The 21,581-nt window shown below is 45.4% G+C and overlaps 1 protein-coding gene across 1 annotated transcript in view; it reads right to left on the bottom strand.

Moving 5' to 3' along the window:
• Nucleotides 1–115: 115 nt before the first annotated feature.
• The window catches only part of pcloa (piccolo presynaptic cytomatrix protein a), a 48,638-nt gene continuing 27,172 nt past the window's right edge, over nucleotides 116–21,581 (bottom strand). Inside the window, exons 7-26 of the mRNA XM_053414992.1 lie at nucleotides 18,753–20,817; nucleotides 17,329–17,376; nucleotides 16,670–16,752; nucleotides 16,362–16,437; nucleotides 14,937–15,062; nucleotides 12,991–13,099; nucleotides 12,471–12,535; nucleotides 11,878–12,062; nucleotides 10,903–10,953; nucleotides 10,655–10,785; nucleotides 9,084–9,110; nucleotides 7,956–8,049; nucleotides 6,989–7,060; nucleotides 6,655–6,901; nucleotides 5,852–6,103; nucleotides 3,303–3,444; nucleotides 3,101–3,162; nucleotides 1,818–1,952; nucleotides 563–708; nucleotides 116–259 (exon numbers count right to left, since the gene is read on the bottom strand). Of these exons, the coding sequence (XP_053270967.1) occupies nucleotides 116–259; nucleotides 563–708; nucleotides 1,818–1,952; nucleotides 3,101–3,162; nucleotides 3,303–3,444; nucleotides 5,852–6,103; nucleotides 6,655–6,901; nucleotides 6,989–7,060; nucleotides 7,956–8,049; nucleotides 9,084–9,110; nucleotides 10,655–10,785; nucleotides 10,903–10,953; nucleotides 11,878–12,062; nucleotides 12,471–12,535; nucleotides 12,991–13,099; nucleotides 14,937–15,062; nucleotides 16,362–16,437; nucleotides 16,670–16,752; nucleotides 17,329–17,376; nucleotides 18,753–20,817 (4,260 nt within the window). The remainder of the gene's footprint in view (nucleotides 260–562; nucleotides 709–1,817; nucleotides 1,953–3,100; nucleotides 3,163–3,302; nucleotides 3,445–5,851; nucleotides 6,104–6,654; nucleotides 6,902–6,988; nucleotides 7,061–7,955; nucleotides 8,050–9,083; nucleotides 9,111–10,654; nucleotides 10,786–10,902; nucleotides 10,954–11,877; nucleotides 12,063–12,470; nucleotides 12,536–12,990; nucleotides 13,100–14,936; nucleotides 15,063–16,361; nucleotides 16,438–16,669; nucleotides 16,753–17,328; nucleotides 17,377–18,752; nucleotides 20,818–21,581) is intronic.

Below are 21,581 nucleotides of genomic sequence, written 5' to 3'. Positions count from 1 at the left end.
TTTTTTTCACCGTTCTCACAAACTCCCCCCCCCCCCTCAAACTAGAGTGGATCAGTGTCCGGACCGAGGCGTTCCTCCCCACGTGTCAGAAACCTCCTCGGGTCCTGGTCTGTCTCTACGAGTGGATCTGGGCGTTGGAGGCGAGCAGCTTGTGCCAGCTCACCACCCGCTTGCGGAGGTCGACTTTGTCCAGCCACACGTAGGCCTCCCCGATCAGGGTCTTCTTCATGAACTTGCCCCCGTTGGACACCAGGAACAGCTGGATCAGAGAGTAACAGGACCACAAGGTTACATATGGTTGGAACAGAGTTTTTATTCTTGTTTTTCTGACAGTAACATGTTTGAATAATAAATATGAAGCCTGCCAGGTGATGATCTGAGCTTAGCAGAGCATCAAGACGGACATAATGGGATGTTATGTTCAAATCTGTGAGTTTTAGAGCATTTTGTTTGTTTGCAGAGAGCTTCTGACTCTTGGAATACTGTATGTAGCTATAATTTGTAAGTGTGACTGTGTCTGTGTGTGTGTGTGTTTGTGTGGAGATCTGAGGGGTGGGGGTACCTGTAGCGAGTGCCCGGTGGGGTTCATACAGAAGCGGAAGGTTTCGTTGAAGGACGGCTCGCGGTCGTGACGACACACTCTGGTCTTTTTCTTGATGATCCGTTTCTGGGTGGCGATGTTCACCACGTAGAGCTTCACGTAGAGATCTGTGGACGGACACACACACACACACACACACACACATCACTTTTTAGAGGGTGGCACGGCTAAATCTATCGAGTGTCAGTGGATAGCATCATTGTTTTCTAACTTGTTTATAGTGTTTGTACCTGCATGATACATGGTAATGCAAACATCCTGTACATTAACAATAAATTACCTAAACAATACCATCAAAAGGTAAATCACTCTGTCTGTGTCACTTTTTGTAGAAGATGAATTTTAGTTTTTACTATTAGATTAGTTGGAGTTTTATGTTTTTCTGCAGCCGGCCACTGGAGGGCGACAAAAGCGCTGTAACTCTAAAGAATCTGCAAAGAAGTACTGTTGCACGTAACCAGATAACATTAAAAGGTTATTGTTAGGGTTTAATGAGGCTTATTCTTTACTGCAGAACAATCATACTCTGGTGATAGGAATAAAGATTTGTGTTCAGATGCCAGAAGGCAAATCAAACAAGCAGCAGGAAGCCTGGACGTAAATATTACGAGGAGGAGGCGGAAGAGAAGTGTGATTTCACTGAGACACACTCGTCCAGTATTTATAACGGTGGCTTCATATGTAAAATCATACTGTATAAAAATATCACCGCTTAGTTTCCACCACCGTTCAAGACGGATACAGTATTCAGAGTGATACATTCATTAAATGCTAAATATAAATGTGTTCATGTGTAAGCTTGCCTTTTCTTAGTGCTTTCTGTATCTGTGCACATACATTCTATATTAAGGAAGAGTCTGATAATATATTCCTAATGTAGACGGAAAAACAGTTGCAACACGTGTGTCCCAGCACCTAGAAAAAAAAAAGCTGGCACCGATGTGATGGTATGTCAGATGCCGGTCTCTCTGAACTCCTGTTCGTGTGGGTTTACCAGCTGTCAAATATACAAAATGATGCATAATCATGGAAAAGCCATGAAGAGAGGTGGTCAATGATGCACCGGGATGTAATAAATCTAGAAAATATTATTATCAGAAAGCAGAACTTTAAGTTTGCTGTTTGTTACGTTCTCCAGGTGAGTTTCTGTGTGTGTTCGGTAAATGTGTAGCTGCACGTCTGCTGTTGTGTGTGTAGTTAACGTGTCATCTGTTACCGGGCAGGTGGTCCGGGCTCTTGAACTTGTAGGTGATATTGCGACATTGAAGAATCTCAAGGACCAGATGCTCGCCCTCCGTCTTCATCTCCTTCTTCAGCGCGATCTTTATCTCCCCCATTATCTGGGATTTACCTGATGACACATACACACACACACACACACACACACACACACACACACACACACACACACACACACACACACACACACAGACACACACACACAAATGAAGTCATTCACATTGAGTCATAAATGAAGCAAAGCCGTGTAGCCACTGGATGGATGGAAGCAGTTTCATCACTAGACAGATGTAATACCCGTTCCATCAATTTGTGTCTCCCAGTTTTCCTTCGCTGCTCTGTTAAAACGAGGCGTCTCCTCTCTGACACCGCCCTCTGCTGGACACTTAGTGCACAATCATGTTGAGTAATATATAGAACAGGGTTTGGGAGCAACCGCTTTTATTTGTTTAACAAGGATCAGAAGAAGCGGACACGACAGTTTTGAAAGCTGGGTCAACAAGAACTCCGTCAGGGAAGCTTCTGTGTGTGTGTGTGTGTGTGTGTCTGTGTGTGTGTGTGTTACAGAGACACACACACACACACACACACAAAGAGCCTGAGAGCAGATGACAAAGCGATAACGAGATGAAGGAAGAGCGCAGATGAGTGTAAACGTGTTAATCCATGTGTGTGTGTGTGTGTGTGTGTGTGTGTGTGTGTGTGTGTGTGTGTACTGAGCTCAAGTCTTTGCTGTAAAGAGAGCGTTAGCGAACCTCGGGTCTTTCTAGCTCTTTAAGGTCGTCTCTGCTCCTCTGCATTAGTCACAGTGACATGACTCATGGCATCACAGGCAGGAGGGAGCGACCACGAACATTAGCCGAGACGTAATGATGAAAATAACCCGTAAATGGGTCTAGATACAATATGACGTTAAGGAGTATTTAACATCTTATACTCGACTGGCAACACAAGCAGCGACACACACAGAAAAAGTAGATTTGAAGGGATAAAATGGGAAAATAAATATAATGAATTTATATATGTATGAATGTTCAGTCAATCAAATAGCAACACAGCAATAATCAACTATATTAGTTGATAAGCAGCTATTTACAGTACTGATATGCAAATACACACACACACACACAAACACACACACACACACACACACACACACACACACACACACACACACACACACACACACACACACACACACACACACACACACACACACACACACACACACACACACACACACACACACACACGTCTCACCTTCAGCATCAAGATGTCCCAGAGATGATTTCATCGGGTCTGTGCCGTTTGGAATCTTTCCACTAAAATGGCAAAGAACAAAATCAGACAAATTATACATTATTAGAGGTTTAATATGTATCAGAGGGTTCGAATGGTTAAGCATCATTGAAACATTTATAATACATTCACAATGTCGAGGTACAAGTCTTTGCCGACTCACAATCGGGGCACCTGGAAGATGGCACTGTCCACCTCGTTCGACTCCGCCTCCTCGTCCAATAAGCTGTAGGCGCTGCCACTCAGGCCGCTGTCCAGCGAGGCCGCTGTGACCGGGGCGTCGCCGGATCTGTATCCTGACCGAGCTGCGCAGAGATACGACCGCATCCATCACGACAAGACAAGGACAAGAGACAGGAGGGAGCAGAAGAAGAAGAAAAAAGAGTTGCACCTCTGCCACGTCCAGGGAATTTAAAAAAAAGCTGGGGCCAGGAAGCATCAGTTAACATCTGCAGCGGCTAAAATCACCTTTCAATGCTCACGGAACTGAATTGTAATGAGTTGCACACAAACACTGAAGACTACAGCAGGAAGCACATGGACAGACAATGTGTCTTTCTCTTGGACAAAGACAAGACGGTAACAATCCACACGTGAAGCTTCAACACGAGACACAGAAACAAACCCAGAGATATCACACAGATGTGTTTATGCAAGAACACACAAGAGGCACGTGGACCCTAGTTTGTGTTAGTTTACTGTATGAACCATTTAAATCTAGTATCTTAGTCTGCGCTGGTTTAGATTCAAAGAAAAGTTAAGATTACACGATGACAGCTTCACGTCAGGACGAGTTTAAAGGATCTTTAAACCTTTTTTAAAACACAACATATTTAAGGTGAATTAACATGTTGGTGTCACACAGCTGATCGGGTCGTGTGAGTATGAATGGGATGTGTGGATGTGGTGCAGAACAGGATCCATGCAGACACACTCTCTCTTTCTTTCCGGCACCACGCTCACCGATACCGGCTCCATGAAGCGGCGGGGGAGTCGTGACGCAGCCGGTGTTAACTCTCGGTGAGTCACCCCCCCCGCCCCCCCCCCCCCCCCCCAGCCGGTCTGAGACTTTCATTTCCCGGTATCAGTGAACCGTGTCGGTGGCCGTGAAGGAAGTGTGCCTCGCTGCATGAATCGCTGGTGAGGTGGAGTGAGTGAGTGCGACTCTCTCTCTCTCTCTCTCTCTCTCTCTCTCTCTCTCTCTGACTTCCTGTCTCTCTCATTAGCTTTTAAAGACCCCCCTCCTTTTCCCTCCCTCTCTCCCTCTCTCTCTCTGTTTCTGCAGGTGTGCGTTAGTAGCATTGCATCCTCTCTCTCTCTCTCTCTCTCTCACTCTCTCCCTCCTTTTGCTCCATCAGTGCTTCAGTCACACGGCAGAGAGGAGACTCGTGGGGCAAACGCTCACCTCCGTCGCTCTGCGGCCTCTCTTCTGACATGGCCTTCCTGAGCGTCAGGCGTCGGCCCTCCGCTCGGCCCCCTGGGGCAGACGCCGCAGATGGCGGGGCGGGCAGCCAATCGGACTGGGCTCTCTGAACGGTGAGCACGCCCACTACGCTGTGTCTTTGGTGCCTCAGTGAGAGGCGGCCTCTTTGGACTGCTTGTTTTGTTTTGTTTTCGCAGGCGCAGGTCAGGTAGGGAGGGGGGGAGGGAGGGGGGTCAACGCCAGGAGACAAAGGTCATGGGGGTCGAAATTCAAGATGAGAGGAGGAGGAGGAGGAGGGGGAGCGAGATGGAGATTCAGAGAGCAGTTTATCTTCACCATGGCGAGCGGCTTGACTGTCGATGCACATGCAGCCACAGTGTGCGGTGCACGGTGGGCGGGGGGTGCAGCATCGACTGAGTTGCATTGTGGGTCAGGTTGGGGAAGGGCGGGGGGGCGGGGGGGTTAGCGGACTGCATGCTCAGCCATCTCAGTGGAGGAGCTTCAGAAAAGCTGGTTATTGATTATTGATATACAGAAAATAAAAAAATTGTAAAAAATAGGAAAATAAACATGGCAAATGAGGTTAGTGATATTTTAAGGAGGGGGTTGGGATCGCATCGTTCTTCTGTTTTAAAGGTTGGATGAATCAGTCCATACACTACCTGTCCACTTATTAACTAACTGAACTTATAACGTTTATATCTGGTCATAAATATCTGGTCATTTAAAAGAGCTGGAGCTGGTCTCTCTTTCTGTTTGTCATGCTGTCAAACTCTGAGTTCCTACGCTGAGTAAAGTTTATCATTCAAAACAATAAAACTTTAGCTTCAACCTAGACAAGAACAATTATTTCTGTTTAATTTTCCTTCAATTTATATTTTAAAATAAGCCTCATACGCAGCCTCTTAACTCTTTTTAATGGTTACGGGATTTTAATCGTTAAGAACTGTCCTTTCTACGTTTAACCCCTAATGCCTCTTTAGGTCGGATGAAAGGGCGTCAAACTCAGGTCAAAGGTCAAAGACAGTGTGCTGCGGTACAGGTGAGGTGCGGGCGCTACACACTATACACTACAGAGGACACACAGAAGGGAAGCGGTGGGAGACGCACACACTGGGATCGCGACGAGGAGGAGGAGGAGGAGGACCGGAGGGTTGAAGTAAGAAGTGAGGGGAACCAGGAACTGAAGGGAAATGAAAAGAATAGGAAAAAAAGAAACTGAAAAGGAGGAAGCACAGATGAGTGCGAGGAGGCCATGCTGCGTAGGCTTTATTTGCGTCTTGGTTTACTTGGTTGGAGGCGTTGCGGCGGGGGAGGCTGCTGCTGAGGGGCATCGGGGCCCGGTGCTATGGCAGCGCCTCGGCTGCTTCCGGTGCCGCCCTCCGGGTGGTGCTGCCGCGCGGCGCTTTTGCCGGAACGCGAAGCGCCGTGCGAGCGAGAGGGCTGGCCGTGTCCATGGCTGTGGCTCTGGCCCTCGGACGGGGAAGGCTTCGATGTGCCAGGGCTACTGTGAGATTTCTCGATAGTGGGCACCTGCGTGTCTAAAACAACCAGATTCACCAGATTACCAAAAAAAATCTTTTACACTTTCGTGAACTGAGGCTGTGACCCCCTGAGGGGAATGAGCTCCTGGCTATCGAGCTGCTGCTTCTAGCCAGGTGACCACCTTAATGTTTATATCATGGTCGAGCCCCCTCATTAAATTTGATGGTTATAATGAATTCAAAGCCTTCCACGGCCATGTTGCCCTCTGTGCTGGGGAGAGAAGCTAAGGCTAGACCTCTGAGCTGGGTGGCATCATGGCAACCAAGAATACAGACCATGAGAAAGCAAAAAGCATGAAGCTGCTGAAGCTACGATGGGTGTACAACAATGAGCAGAGGAAGGAAGGTGCTGGTTATTTTGCAGAGAAAGAAAACACAGGTGGACACTGAGATAGAAGTGAGAGAAGAGAGTGCAGCATGGAGATTAAGAAGAGGAGAGGACGAATAAAGAGGGAAGCAGAAGAGCAGAAGGGAACTGGGGGTTGTCGGGGGATGAGGGTGATAGAGTTGAGTTGGGGGGGAGGGGGGGGAAACTGAACGTGTCCTACCCTTCGCCGGGTCTGGAAAGATCCCGTGGCTTCGGCTCTTGATCACAGATGACTTCGGCGAGTCCTGGATGTCGTGCAAGGAGCCGTGGGTTTTCGGGGAGGAGTGCTGCGAGGAGGGCTTGGAGGATCCGTGTCGGCTCTGGCTGGTGTGGGAGCGGCGGTGGTGCTCGCCCTCGCTCTGCTCCTTCAGGGGGAGCCAGCGCGGGACGTTGTCCAGCTGGGCCGTGCTGGACAGGTCGATGAGGACCTGGCAACGAGCAGCAGTTGAATCGGGGGAAATCCAATACAAAGCGGGCAGGGACACCTCTGAGAAGAAACTGTCAAAGAAGTTTACCTCTCCCAGGAAATCGTTGGAGGAGCTCTTGTCGTAGTCCCAGACGCTGACCTCCAGGGTCTTCTTCCTCAGCTGGAAACACACACGTAAAGAGTCAGGGGATCTGAATTGTAACTTATGCAAAAGAAAATGGGACAATAAGTAATTTAGGAAGCTTTAAAAACAAAATTTGAGTTCCTATGATTGTTATGGGTCCAAGACAATACAACTACAATATCCTCTAAAATGGTATAATTAAATCCCAGTGGCGTATCCATCTGCTCCACTAAAACCAATGGCCTCAGTGTTAGTCAGCGTGCCAGCAGAGAACAGCCAACACTTTGGAGTAGTGTTTTCTTTTCATTTCAACATGGAAACTGAAACATTTGGTTCATGTTTCCATTTATTAACTATACTTGCCGTAGAGATAGAGAAAACGTTATTAAATCGTTATCTTTAAAATACACTGTTGTACTTTTAAGATGTAATATAACACCAGGTCAATGGTAAGAATGTAACACACTCCCCTCTACAATCATTCTCCTGTCCAGGACTCGCTACTGCCCCTACCCATTATGTGGGTATTGCGTCGTGTGAGTTTCTGAGGACATGCACACGCTATGCATGAAACATACACAGGATAAATGAAGCAGTCATCTTGTTTACATGGAGTTAACAGCAAGTATATATATATTCCGACCCTTACACTTAGCTGGGAGGGGTAAGTGCTGCAACAGTAGTTTACCACTTAGCCCGGCCAGCAGCAGCTCTCATGTTACTATGATAACAGTCTGGCTAACGTCATTGTCTTGCACGTGCACCACAGGGAGGTGCTCTGCAGAAAGCTCTGGAGCTCGGTGGAAAGGTGAGGAGGGGCCTGGAAGTTGTTCCCGTCCAAATTCTCACGCTTTGACGACGTAAGTAAAAATGTATGATGCTGCACGTGCGCCACCAGAGTGTGCACGTGCATCCCTGAGCACATACGCACCTGCTCCAGGTGGATGTTCTTGTAGATGACAGTCTGGTTCCACTCGGGGTTGAGGCTCTTGCCGGCATGTTTAGACCTCCTCTTGTTTTCAGCACTGTGTTTAGGAAGTGGTGGTGGGGGGGGGGGGGGGGACATAAATCGCAAACAGCGGTCACAGACGTGTGTGTCCTGCAGGTTCCAGGAGGACCAGCACAACGCAGAGAGCACAACACACTGGAACAGGGCACAACGTGACAGTAGAGAGGGGGAGAGAATGGAAGTGATGCACATTGTTTGGGGCGGTATGGAGAGCGGGGGGGGGGGGCGATGTCGGGCTGGGCTGCAAAAAAGTCCATTTTGACATCTGTCAAGTCATTTTAAATGTAAAAGCCCTGAAACAGGTGAGAATGCTTCTAAATTTAGTTACTCTCAGTTCAAGTTAAGGCCAATTTGCACCTGACTTCACTGACTTTTTTTAATTCACTTGGTTTTAAGAGATAAAATATTTGACATCACTGGAATAGAATGAATGACTTGTTAAGATGGATGTTTTTTGCAGTGTATCAGGTTTGATTTACAATTGTAGATTCATGAGTTCGCCTGCAGGGAGTTAGTTTTCGGGAGAGAGACAAGGACAATCTACCATGTACTGGGGATATAATGGGATGAATGGGGACTGCGGCGCAAAGTTAATGGGAGTGTGTATTACATGTGACGTCGAGGGGGGGGGGGCACGTTACTGGGGGGGACTTTCACCACAAAACAGGGACAAACCAAAGGGGGGGGTCGGGCTCGATGTCAGGGAACAGAAACAGAGAATCTACCAGGGGAACACAACAGTTAGCTATGTTTCTACGTGTTATGTTAAAGGGACATGGTAAGATGTGATTTAGAGGGGGTTTTGTAAATGCAATGCAAAGACACTGAGCCTACAGGTGAGAGGGGGGGGGGGGGGACATTATGAGAATATGGGGACGAGTGGGAGGGGGGAGATGCGGAATCGCTCCGGGGTGAAAGGGACTTTGTGGGACTGAGCTCAGCGACTCGGATCAATCAAAAGCCTCTGATTGGTTCCTGACGTTTCGGCCACCTTCACCAAACTGACAACCAAATTTAGAGAAAAAGTGCCAAAGTGGGCAAGTCACATACCTGGCGTTCTGGACAACCATGACCTGACTGAGGGGGGTCCAGCATGCATTAAATATAAAGAACAACATACAGAAAGAATAGTCAGAGGGGGGGGTGGGGGTCAGAGAGTGTCTGTGGACTGTGAGTGAGTGTGTGGAAGGGCGGTGGAGGGGGGGGGAGAAATCACTGTAGTCTGAGTGTGTGAGTCGTTAGTGGTGTGTTCAGGGGCAGGAGCCACTGGGAGCTGTGGGGATTGAACTTGTGCTTCGGTGTCTGATGAATTTCATGTGTGTGTGTAAACAGGGCTTTCAGGTGAGGTTACGCATCCTCTGGCAAACTGATTGGAGATCTGCTGCAGGGACACGAGCAACGGTTTGAGGTGGTACAAACCCCAAACCCCAATTTTTGGACACAGAAACCTTGCATTTCATCTTAAGCCAGAATTATGCTTCATTTCCTGATGGTCGTGCAACTGGAAACTGCAACCAGCATCACCGCAGTGCCAAATGAAATGGCCCATTCCACAAAGGCAGGTTTACAACTGGGTACTGCACTTCCTTCTTTCTTTGAATTGTATAAAATGCAGCACCAAGAAGCATAATTCCAGCTTTATTCACACTGACACATTACATTCACCATTTATTCCCTCTCTCCTGGTTGCTGTGTGTTAAATTATTATTTGAAACCCTCGAACGCGGCTGCAGGACCTCAATGTAGTTTACAGTAGATCTGTGATGCATCTGAAAAGCCTCTTACAGCTGTGAGATAGAACCATGTATACACACGTAGCAAATACAGAATGCGCTTAAACAAATGTGCAAAATGTGTCCGTAACCACTTCCTGTAGCGCGGGAGCCAATCTACGTGATTTAGCATAATCTCAACCCTCTCTAAAAATCTGCTTCTGTGAAAGTGAAAAGCCTGACGGAGCAGCGGAGCCTACAGCCGTGTATCTGAAACGATCACGGGGAGAAAATAACACAAGCTCTCTCTCTCTCTCTCTCTCGGGAGCTTGCACAGCAGAGAGGGCGGGAGAGTCAATTACATTAAAGCACAATCACCGTGAGCGGGGAGCTGTGGATTGTACGAGCGGGCGCGGATTGCGTTTCAAGTAAATATGAGAGCTATTGATTTTGACTGCACTCGCACCTACAGGAGAGCTCCCATCAGCGGGGGGGGCAACAACAACACAAGTGCACTGAACCTCATTTACATGATGTCAGAGGTACAAGAACCTGGGACGGCACAAAACCTAACGTTTCACGGACCCGGTGTTGCACTGCAGGTTCTGTGGAGGTGATACGTAAGAGGGGCCATGTGCTGCACATTGAAAGATGTCATGGGAAGCCAAAATCAATTGTAAATCGATTTGGAAATGAATGGAAATCAGGTTGGAGCTTAACAGAGTGGCCGCCTGCAGAGCCTGGATGGGAATGTGAACATCTAAGCGGGGGCACTCAAGTTCCCTTCTCCAAGAAGTGGCTGAAGAACTGTACACACGTCTGTTTCAATCATCGTTAATCCTAAACTGAGCGTCTTCCCTTTCCTGAACTGTTTCAGTCGTGCTTGCGGGTTCCACGCCCGGGACTCACCCTCTCCCTGGCAGCAGGTACACTTTGACAAACGGGTCGGAGTAGCCATTGTTGTCCCGCGGCGCGAGGCTTCTGGCCTGCAGGACGTGAACGATCAGGTTTCCCAGCTGCTTGTCGTAGTGGATCTGCAGCTGCAGAACGAAGCATAGTGGAGAGGAATTCATTCACATGCAAGAGCATGAGGAACCATGTAAAAGAAAATTTAAATATTTTAAGTTTGAGAGCACAGAATTCATCTTTCTCCAGACCTGTATCTCTCCGGAGACGGGATGAGACTGGATCTTTGCTCCCTCTGTCGTCTGTAAGAGTTAAAAGCAACATGTCAAGCTCCTGCTGGAAAAGAATCTGTAGGTGGAGGTCTCAAGTTTACTGGTGGGTGTTCGTTGTACACCGTGTACTGTACTGTGCTGTACTGTACTTCATGCTGTGCTTGGACTATGAGTTAATGATGTATCTGTGCATAAGCATATGATGCACAGGATCAGCTACAACCAGTTTTACGGAAGTTCTGCTATTGTTTTGGTTTTCTATTTTATTTGTTCTTTTCTGTAAATCTATTCTTATTAAAACAGAAAGACCCTAAAGCTGTGCTGTCTGCAAATAGCCAACTACCCATTGAAGTTCAGATTCAGTTTCTTTATTACAGCCTCTAATTGTAATTCTGCGTGATTTGTTTAATCGGCCATATTTACTGTGCATGCAAGCGAATAAGCACATTTAAAAAGTGCTACCAAGCCCTTTCCTTTATTTTCTCCTATTTTTGAGTGAATTTATAATTCCTAATTTTCATTTTAAATAATTCAGTACATGTTATCAGAGAGGAAATGTACTGAAATATGCAATAATTAAAATCAGTGTATATGAAGGAGCAGTGAATGTACCAGAGGTACCCACAATTTCCCAGCTCCCCCCCTGGGTGGAAACTTTCACTCTATATCCTTCGGGGAAGTGAATCTAATTTGTTAAAACTTGGTAAACACTACTGTAAAGAAATATATTTCACAATGTAGATTTAAACTTGGGTGTAAATGCAGTTTTAAGAGAGGGAGACTCTAAGAACACCCAACAAATCTCCTTAAGAAATGCTTTACAATGTGAATGTGACTGAAATGTGGAAGTCTGGTCTCTCTCCCTACTCAGATTTAGAACCACGAAGCAACTTGATACGCAAATTTCACTAACTCAACAATTCCCTGTTGTAAAGTGGGCTCACGGCCACTCGCCTTGCTGCTGTGGCGTTTCTTGCTGACGGACGGTGACCCCGGCTGAGCGGGACTGGAGGTCGCTGAGCTGGTGGCGGGCAGACCCGAGGCGGAGGTGGAGGAGGGGGCCTGCTGCTGGGACACCTTCTGCAGCTCGGCCGCCAGCTGCTTGGGGTCAACGCCCGGTGACCTGGGAGGTCTGTCCCCTACAGGGTGCATTCCAACAGACACGAGTAAGAATCATAATCACTATCATCATACCTACACAGTCCCATGCTTTTTCTACCTGCTGCTTATGAAGGGAAAAGTTGCAAGGACGGAAACCTTTGTTCACCAATTCCAATAGAAACCAACATGACAATATCAAGCAGAATATTAAGGCGCTGCTTCATAGCAGCAGAACAATTTAATTTTCCCAGACTGGGTTCGATGAAATTCAGTGGAAAAAAGGCTATAAGTAATGCATGGTTGAACTTGAGAAAAGAGCGAATCATAGAGATGCAAGTTAATTAAGAGAATCAAGAGGAGGCAGAGATGGTGAAGAGGAAGTGAGAAGCAGTAAAAGAACGTTGTGGCTCGAGTTATTAAAGAATAACAAGAAAAATTGAATGTACCTTTGCTGTGATCCTGGAAATCCAGATGCTGGGAACCATCAGACTCAGCAAGCATGTTGAGATCACTGAAAAATACATATTGTGTTATATATTTGTAGAAAATAAATAAAAATCTAAATGTTTCAATGAGGAAAAGGAAAAGTGAAGAATGATATAGATGAAGATATAATATAACTGATGAGTTACGGACTCAATCAGGAAATACCATACTGTGCTTTAATTCTTTGAAAGGGGATCCCTTCGAGGTGCTCTTATGATAACACCTTCACAAGGCTAAAGTGACCTTGTTCTTTGACCCCCAAATTCTAATTAGGTCATCCATGCATTTGTGCCAAATTAGAAGAAGTTCCCTCAAGGCTTTCTTGAGATATTGGGCTCAAAAGAATGAGACGGATGGACGTTAGGACGGACAGATGGACAACCTGTAAACATCTTCAGCCCACTGTCTGTCCCTGGAATAGAGACAGACTGAAAAACAGCATTGGAAGAAATTATCACGGGGGGAAAGAGAGATACTCACAGTCTGACACAGACTTCTGCATCATTACACGGCTGCCCGACGAGCCCCTGCACTTCCTCATACGTCTTCCCCGTCAGAAGAACTCCGTTCCACTCCAGGACTTGCATTCCTACACGCAAAGAAAAAACTGTTGTTCCAAAAAATATACAGTGTTGTGCAGATTCCACACAAACACTTCAATTGAAACCAAGAAGAGAAAAAACCATGAAGCGTGCGGATCTGTGAACGAATAAAGGGATCAATTCATTCTAATTCGATTCACAGCGAATCATCGTGAGAGAACAACTTGACGCCCTTTGATTCTTGCACTGGAACAACATGCGCGTCGGACTGGAGCCGGAGCCGGAGAGACGAATGCCGGTGACAGCCCAAACAGCGGCCGTGTGACAAAGCTGCTCGAGGACTAAAACTCCAACACGGCCTCGAGCTCTGAAACTAGGATTCGCGGGATAACACTTAAAACAGGATGCATTATCGTCTGGAAGGAAATACAGGATCTAACCATTTATCCATATTAGATTCAGCAGAGGGAGTTGATTTAAAATCCACACAGCACGGCAAACCCAGAGAACACACACACACACACACACACACACACACACACACACACACACACACACACACACCCTGCACGCCGGCAGGACTTACACAGGTTGAAACAGCTCATCCGGAGGGCCCTCTGTTTGCGGGGACACCCTCTCGCTGCATGTGTGAGTGACAGGGAAGGTGTGCTACAGTTTCACTTTGATTTGTATTCATCCAAATTGGTCCCATTGTGAGTCCGGACTATCAGCCACAGACACACACACACACACACACACTGGTTCTGTGTCTAGCCTCCTCGCCGGTTGGATCTGACAACGTTTCCTCCATATTCACGCTGCGTTCCCACTGACTGTTGATGACAGGGCTATTGGTGTTATCGTGGTGGAGTTGTCCTCGTGGAGAACAACACCACAGACGCATCCTGACTCTTGGACTCCCAGCTGTCTTCATGTGCTTCAGCCACAGACTTCTTACTGGGCTCAGGGCCCTAACCACCATGGATCAGACAGTGGGATCGTCATATCGCTAACATGAAGCACCAGTGGTGTAAAGGTTTCTTGATATGTGATGATGTGTGATGCAATATAATAAGAAATCAAGTTACACGGATATAATTTGACTGTCATACACAATCCATTTTTTACTGTTTCCTGTTTGTTTTTATCTTCATCTTTTCATGATGCGGTTTTTCACTGGAGCGATCTCAGAATGTCCCGATGAAGAAGAGCACAGACAAACAGAAGGAGGAGAGAAGCTGGCCACACGTAAGGAGAGAAAAACAAAACAGGAAATGGAAGAAGACACACAACGTGAGGGAAGAATTGCCCCCCCCCCCCGCTCAAACACAACCACTTCCACAGAACTCAGCCATATTTCTCCCTCCCTACATCTCGCCATCCATAGATCAACCAGAGTGGCAGTTTTCAAAAAGGCCACCGCTTCACCAATTGTCCGACACCTACAACGCAGACACTCAGGGACTGGGAGTAGACCGATGGAGCTGGGAGGTCGAGAGGGTTAACTGCCCCCCCGATTGCCTCGTGTGAAATCAATAAGGCCTCGTGAAATATGCTCCTGTAGATACAATGCTGCAGCAATTCATCTTCATGCGGCGTCAGTGAGAGGAGACCACAGGTCATATATCTGCTGGTTAGTGCATTAAATTCACATCGGGACTCTGTGACATATCTGACTGTGGCTGGTGAAGGTTCCACCCACGTGACACTTACTGTAGGTGGTTTATCAGGTGACATTTTAGAGGAAAAATAACCAAAAACACGTTACACGTAATGACAGGAAAAGACACATTTCTTGGGTCACAATCATTGGACAACATCCCGAAAAGGTTATTTTATACAGGAAGTGATAAAAGTATTGTTTAGTTTGATTAAGAGTCATACCTTCTAGAATCTTTCCCGTTTGTTCCGCGGCTCCACCAGGTAGGACTTTGGCCACGTAGGCTCCGATGTCTCCGTTACTGCCGGGGACCTCTTTCCCTCCGACCACGCGGATACCGAGACCATTTCCTGTTCACGTTCAAAAACGATAACTGGTGAGAGCCAAACATTGGCATCGAACATCTTCCCCTTCTTTTGGATCTCAACACACGTAAACTCAGCAAAGTGAACTCTCTACAAAACCAAAATGCTGAAGCACATTTAGGTAAAACTGAATTAATCTTAAGGGAATCGGTTTTTATCATTTGAATTATTAATATGGTATCTTAATGGGAAATCACCAGGATGCCATATGTAAAATTTAAATGTTCTAAATTGTTGATTCATTTCTTACTGATTTCCATATGCTGTAAATATTAGTTGACAGACACAGGAAAAACAGAAAGTTTACATTTATTCAATTTAAATAGGGATTGTAAATATTCATAATAAAGTTAACTTTTAGGTAAAAGAAAATATCACAAGTTCGCAAGAAAAGTGAGGAAAGAACAAATTTATATTTCATTTTCAACACTGCTTTATTTAAGCCTTGTGTAGGTTCAATGGCAGCTACTCAATCAGCGTAAAGAGGCATTTTGTGTTGTTGCTGCATTTGTCAAGAGATACACTCCAACTTGTGTGCTGCCTATACACAAAACACACAAGGATCTATTATATTCCTCCACAGGTCACACATAGAGAAAGGCCTTCACCTACACAGAATCACTTTTCAGCGCAAAACACTCAAACATGTTTACTGCAGCGAGAGAACGAAAGGACTGAGGCGAAAAGTGACTCAGCACCGGGGCCCTCGTGAACAACGTGCCTCCTTTGTGGGCTGTTTGTTAATTGCGTAAGATAATCCTGAGTGTGAAGGATACGCCATTTTGAGCACGGCAATGACTGATGAGCGTGGAGAGCAGCCAAATCAAAGGGGGAGGCCAGGAAATGAAATGTCTGCCTGCTTGGTGCCTGCAGGAATGGTGTGATGGAACCGTAATGGCAGCGGAGGAGACTCGCCAGTTTGTCGAGGTTTGGCCTGAATATCGAGTAAATAAAAACGCATGAAGCACGCCAGTCATGCTCGATAAACCCAATGACGACGCGTTATGATCCATAATAATCTGCCCATTCTATTGACGTTATTCCTTTTTTGAATCATTTCGAAAATCCGTTCCATCATCGTTAAAATCCAATTAAAGGGAAAAGAATATCCCGTAATGTAAGCGGTGCATGGCGGATGCAGTTATTAAGCATTTGGGCCAATGAAATCTAAATAGTGCATCACAGGCAACAGCTCATTAGCTTTTAGAGTGCATTCGACTACTGCAGTGCCACAGTGGCATGCGGATTATACAGAATGAAATGTCGTAAACTGTGTTATTTTACCTGAGACGCTGCGGTCTTTGGGATCCCTCTGCAGTTTGACCCTGAGGTGAGGGAAGGGGTAGTATGGGGCTTTTCCCTGTGGTTCACACACAAAGGTGAGATGACAGAAGGTAAATGGGAGATAGGTCAGTAGGGATTCTTTGCATCGTGAACATACTGTATATGTGGTATTTTATTTAATCTGGGTACAAACCACATACTGACAACCAGGGTGCATGCATTATGTTTCTGCTTGGACGTGGTATACGGTACAATGTGAGAACTTTAATACGTGTGTTTGTGTGTTCTTTTCTTCTTCAGCGGTTCACCTGTCTCTTGTCTTGTACGTTGTCCAAACGCCCATCTCTCGGGTTCTCAAACCAGTCTGTCTCCTCTCGTCTAAGGTGGTAAGCTTCAGGGATAAAAATACAAGCGCTACTTTAGAGCCAATCTGACAACCGGTACTTTTTCACCAAATTGGAGGTGATAAATGCCATTAAGCAAAAATGCATATTCGTGGAAAAGCAAATACTCATTAGAAGCTGAGGTGAAAATATTAGGAAGGGCCAAAAGAAAGCTGATGTATTATTTCACTAGGAAAGATTATGCTGAGAAACACAACATTTTCACAGGTGCTTTAAAATAAGCAGAAAAAAGTAATGCAGCTTGAAAATTATTTGTAAATTATGTATAGTATATGATCTATACCTATATAGTATTTTCCTATGACTGTAAATGTTGGATATGTAGATTTGCTCCTACTATTCTCCAGTCGTAAGGAATGTGAATGTGTAATTTATAGATTTGTAAAACTGCATATGCAAATACATACAAAATTGAAAGTTAATTTGATATTTATTTGCAATTTTACAATTGTCCTTAACCTGCCCAACATTTAGTCATCACTTTATGGAGCATTGCATTCGACTTGTGGTGCAGGTTCATGTGTTAGCTCGTGAAAGACTAAAGAACTGAACTAATACTCTACCATTGGTCGCATCGTCTCTGTTCAGAGCCATCAGGGAGTCACTTAGGGCTGGAATCAAGGTAAACGGGTTTACATTGTAAGATTTTGAGATCCATATGAAATTTTCAAAAAGATGTTTACGCTGCATTCGAGATAAATCACAACTTGGATCTTTAAACTTTTAAAGCAGATTTATACAGTAAAACAATAAGACGTTCATCAGAATCTTTAGTAGCTTAAACTGTCACATTTTCAATCATATTTCAAGAAAACTTACTGCAGCAAACTGAGATTTACTTTCATTTTCATTGCTATTTATTATAACATTTGTACTTGTATTGTTGTTTATTTTAAGATTACCATTTTACAGTCAAACACACAGGAAATAATGAGCCAATAATTGGCCAAATCAATATAAAGAAACTGCAGAGAAAGATTATCAGGCATAAACGTATTCCATGCAACATTAAATCACTGATGCATCACAACACAGAACAAGCAAGTATTCACGACGAGACATGCAAGTTGAAGTTTGGAATTTATTGCACACATGTGAGAATTTCAAACATGAAAATAATCATGTTCCTTTTACTGGGATGACAACATGCTTTAAATCATTCTTTTTATTATTTAACTGGAGTAAAGTATTCTTCTTGCCTACAGTTTAGTATCCTAATAAACTACACATGTGATTATGAAATACAACAATATCTCACATGACACATCAAAAATATATAGTTAATATATTGTTAGCAATTACATTTGCTGGGTTGAAAATATAGCCGATAATTAACTTATAATTCAAATACTTTTAGAAGAACCGGCTCAATTGACTGAATTTTGGACCAGTTGTGTAATTTTTCATGTGGGGTGGCACTTTTCAGGGTTTCATTTGTGGAAAAATAAAGTTTTCTAGATCTGAAATAAGTTCTTTGATCGTGGCTCAAGTCTTGGATTTGACAAACGTGAAAACAATCTTCATTGAGACTTGAAACAGCGACAAATGATAGTTAATATGGATTAACACAAGCGCTAGCCTCCCACATGACGTAGCTGTAATGGAAAGTTAGACTGTACGATCTCACTCAGTAAATAGAATAGCAGAAAGTCTGGAATATCTTGAACACAAACAGATAGACAGTACATGCATCCTATAGGAAAAAGAGGAACATATACAAAGGAATGCATGCACACCAGATATCAAGAGTGTGACCAAATGTACCGACACCAGAAAGGGGAAAGACGAAACAGTGCATTCACCAGAGTTATAGTTAAAATGTGAAAAGAGGAAATGACAAACACATGCAGGCTTTCAATAAATACACAATGGCTAAATATTATTTACATTAGTAATACACGCATGCAAGACAAAACATAACTAGACATGCTCAAGGATGAAATATTAAAAAGGAAAAGAATGATAGTGTAAAAGGTCTTTTTTTTACCTTCACTATCTGACATGGTGCCCTGAAGGTCATCAAGGAGCGCATAACCCCTACCCCTGGTGGGCTCTTCCCTGATATGTTGCTGGGAGTCCTGCAAGGACAGGCAGGAACCAAACTGGTCCCTTGAATCAGCTGAAATGGGTGGCAGAGGTCCCGCTGATGCCCGGGCCATACCCATGGGCTGTCCGACAGGGCTCAAGGGACTCTCTTCCTCTGAGTTCTGGGCAACTATGGGCAACCGGCCACGTCCACTCTGCACAATAGGAAGGCTGGTAGGTTTGGTGCGGCCAGAGGGGGTTTGATAGCTTGGTCCATCTCCTGATGATTCTCCGTCCCCTTTGAGTCTCAGTGAAGAGTTCGAAGGGTCCCTTTTAAGAGACAAATCCAGGCCATAGCAAGAGGTGGGCCTGGATGAGGGTCTTGAGCGACTACCACTAGGATAAGCAGAGTCCAAACCTAAGCTCTGGCCCAAATTTAGTGACCCAGCCAAGTTGGCACCCAAGGTTGAACCGAGGTACTTTTGCTGCTCAGCGATATTCTTACGAAGGCCAAAGGTAATCTCGTCCTGCATGAGTCGGCTGGATCGTGGAGACGCACTGCTAGAGCCCAGATAGCTGTTATAGTCTGTTTCCAGGCCTCTGCTGTCTGTAATAGAGGAATACTTGGACGAGATTTTAGGATCTACCAGCGGAGTCTTGTGTTTTTGGTACAACATAGATGCTGGGAGTTGCTTAGCGGCCTGCTTCTCTAGAGTAAGTCGACTGATGCTATACTTGTCTGTCTTTGGATAGTGTCTTTGGGAGTAACTAGAGACGGCAGTGCTGGGGGTGTAGTAGTCCTGGGATAGGCCTGTCAGGCGCTCTAAGCTTTCTGTCCCACCTGTGCTTCTCCTAAACTCCTGTTTGAGCTGCTGCTTCAGGAGTTTCAGTTCATACGGTTCCTCCATCGTATCCTCCTCATCGGGGGTCTTTCCAAATGTATGGAGTCTGGAGGTGGAGCCCAGATAGTCAGTAGACCCCAGATCCGCAGCACTCCTTCGCAGCAGCTTCTCTGCCTTAGCTAGCTCCCTCTCAGCCAGAATATATGATGACGACAGACCTGTGGAGCCCTTAGCTAGTTCTGCAGCATCTTCCAGCAGCATGTAACTCCGAGGTGTATGGTGATCTACATCAGTGTAATAGGAATCAGAGATAGCTGACATGGGGCTACTTGCTATACTTCCGACATCCAAGGCTCTGAGATCAAGATGGTTGCCATATTTGTCATACTTGACTCCTAGATAAGCTGATGATGTGGGATCCGGCTGGCGACTAATGACTTCATATTTAGTTGCTTCCAGCTCTGAGAGCAGCGCTGCTTGTCTCGCAGCTTTCTGCTGCAACAGTAGCATCTGATGGTAACTCTGCTGCTGTGCGCTGGTGAGCGAGGGGACAGAGGAATAGATGGAATGAGACTGGTAGGACTGGGGAGACTCGTAGAGAGTCTGCTGGTATTGGCTTTGAGAGTATTGATACTGGGAGTATTTCCCATACTCGTGCTTGGTTTGAGGTGGGAGAAACTCATCCAATTCTGACTGAGGAGCTGTCCTGGGACGTTCGAGACCGTGAACTTCAATCTCTTCATCCTCACCAGCTCCACGCCCCCCTCTAGTCTCACGGATGTTGCTAACCTCACTGTCTGACATGTAGTCTCTGTCTTCAGCAACACTCTGTAAGTAGGCCCTTTCTCTCTTCTCTCTCTCTATCAGCAGTGCATCTTTTCTCCGATTAATACCCATCTCTAAGTACCTCAGCTTAGCATCAATCTCTTTCTCCTCCTCATCCAGCTCTGCTTGTTTTTTCCGGAGCTTGGAGGACTCACGCTCCACCATATTGAGTTCACGATCAATGTCTTGAAGGATCTTGGCACGTGCCATGTTGGAATTGCGGCACATTCTCCGGCGGGCTGAACCAGTCGTATATGCGGTCTGGCCACTGGTTGTTGACTCGTCCTCTGATGGTGGATTGGGGAGAGTCCTCTTCACCTTCTTTTGAGTGCCTGTTGGTGTGCTACCAGTGCTTTTCCCCTGCAGGAAAAACATAAAGGAAAATGATTACCTCTGAAAGAATCCCCCAAACAAAAGAGTCAACTGGAAATGCAGCCTCAAGGATTTGAAAAATAGCTCTACAGAAGGAGAGAAGGTCTCTCTTCCTAGTCTCTGTTTGTTAAGGACATGGACACAGCTTATTGATCACCTTTTGAGAATCTAAATAAGAAACGTATAACTGCTCATGAATGTTGCTTAATACTTCTAAAGCCACAGTCTCAAAATAAGCGATTTATTCACATTAAGTCTCTATGGATCTCTGACAGCTCAATATTTTCCTGCAATCTCAGCTTATTTTCCATCCTTCTACGTATGTATGAGATTCTCAGCAGTGAATTGGCCAAGCAGAAAACTGACTTCCATAATCCCACGAGGGTCTGGAGTAATGTATTGATTCTACCTATGGAGTCTAAGGTATGTCAGAATAGAACATGAACACACACACTAGGCCGTCTATTTAACAATTGTTCTATTCCCTTATCAGGTTCTTTTCAATTGTTCTTCTGGATTTGAATAGTCTAACTGTTGAGGAGCAATAAAGAGCATTGCCTAACGTGCATTCCATGTAGAATGATGTGTAAGCTTCTCCATGCAAACATGAGGAGAGCATGCATTTTGATGTGGGGGCGGGAACCATTGAGCCGTCATGTTCCTTCTGCAACATGTGCATGACATGAATTGATTTATGGATGCTTAACATCAGCAGCAATTCTCTGACTGTATCAATCCACAGGAATAATATT

Source organism: Pleuronectes platessa, chromosome 22 (genome assembly GCF_947347685.1).
Source record: "Pleuronectes platessa chromosome 22, fPlePla1.1, whole genome shotgun sequence".
Classification (NCBI taxonomy): Eukaryota; Metazoa; Chordata; class Actinopteri; order Pleuronectiformes; family Pleuronectidae; genus Pleuronectes; species Pleuronectes platessa.
Note: the sequence above shows the minus strand (reverse complement) of the source record. Positions and strands in the feature narration are given on the sequence as shown.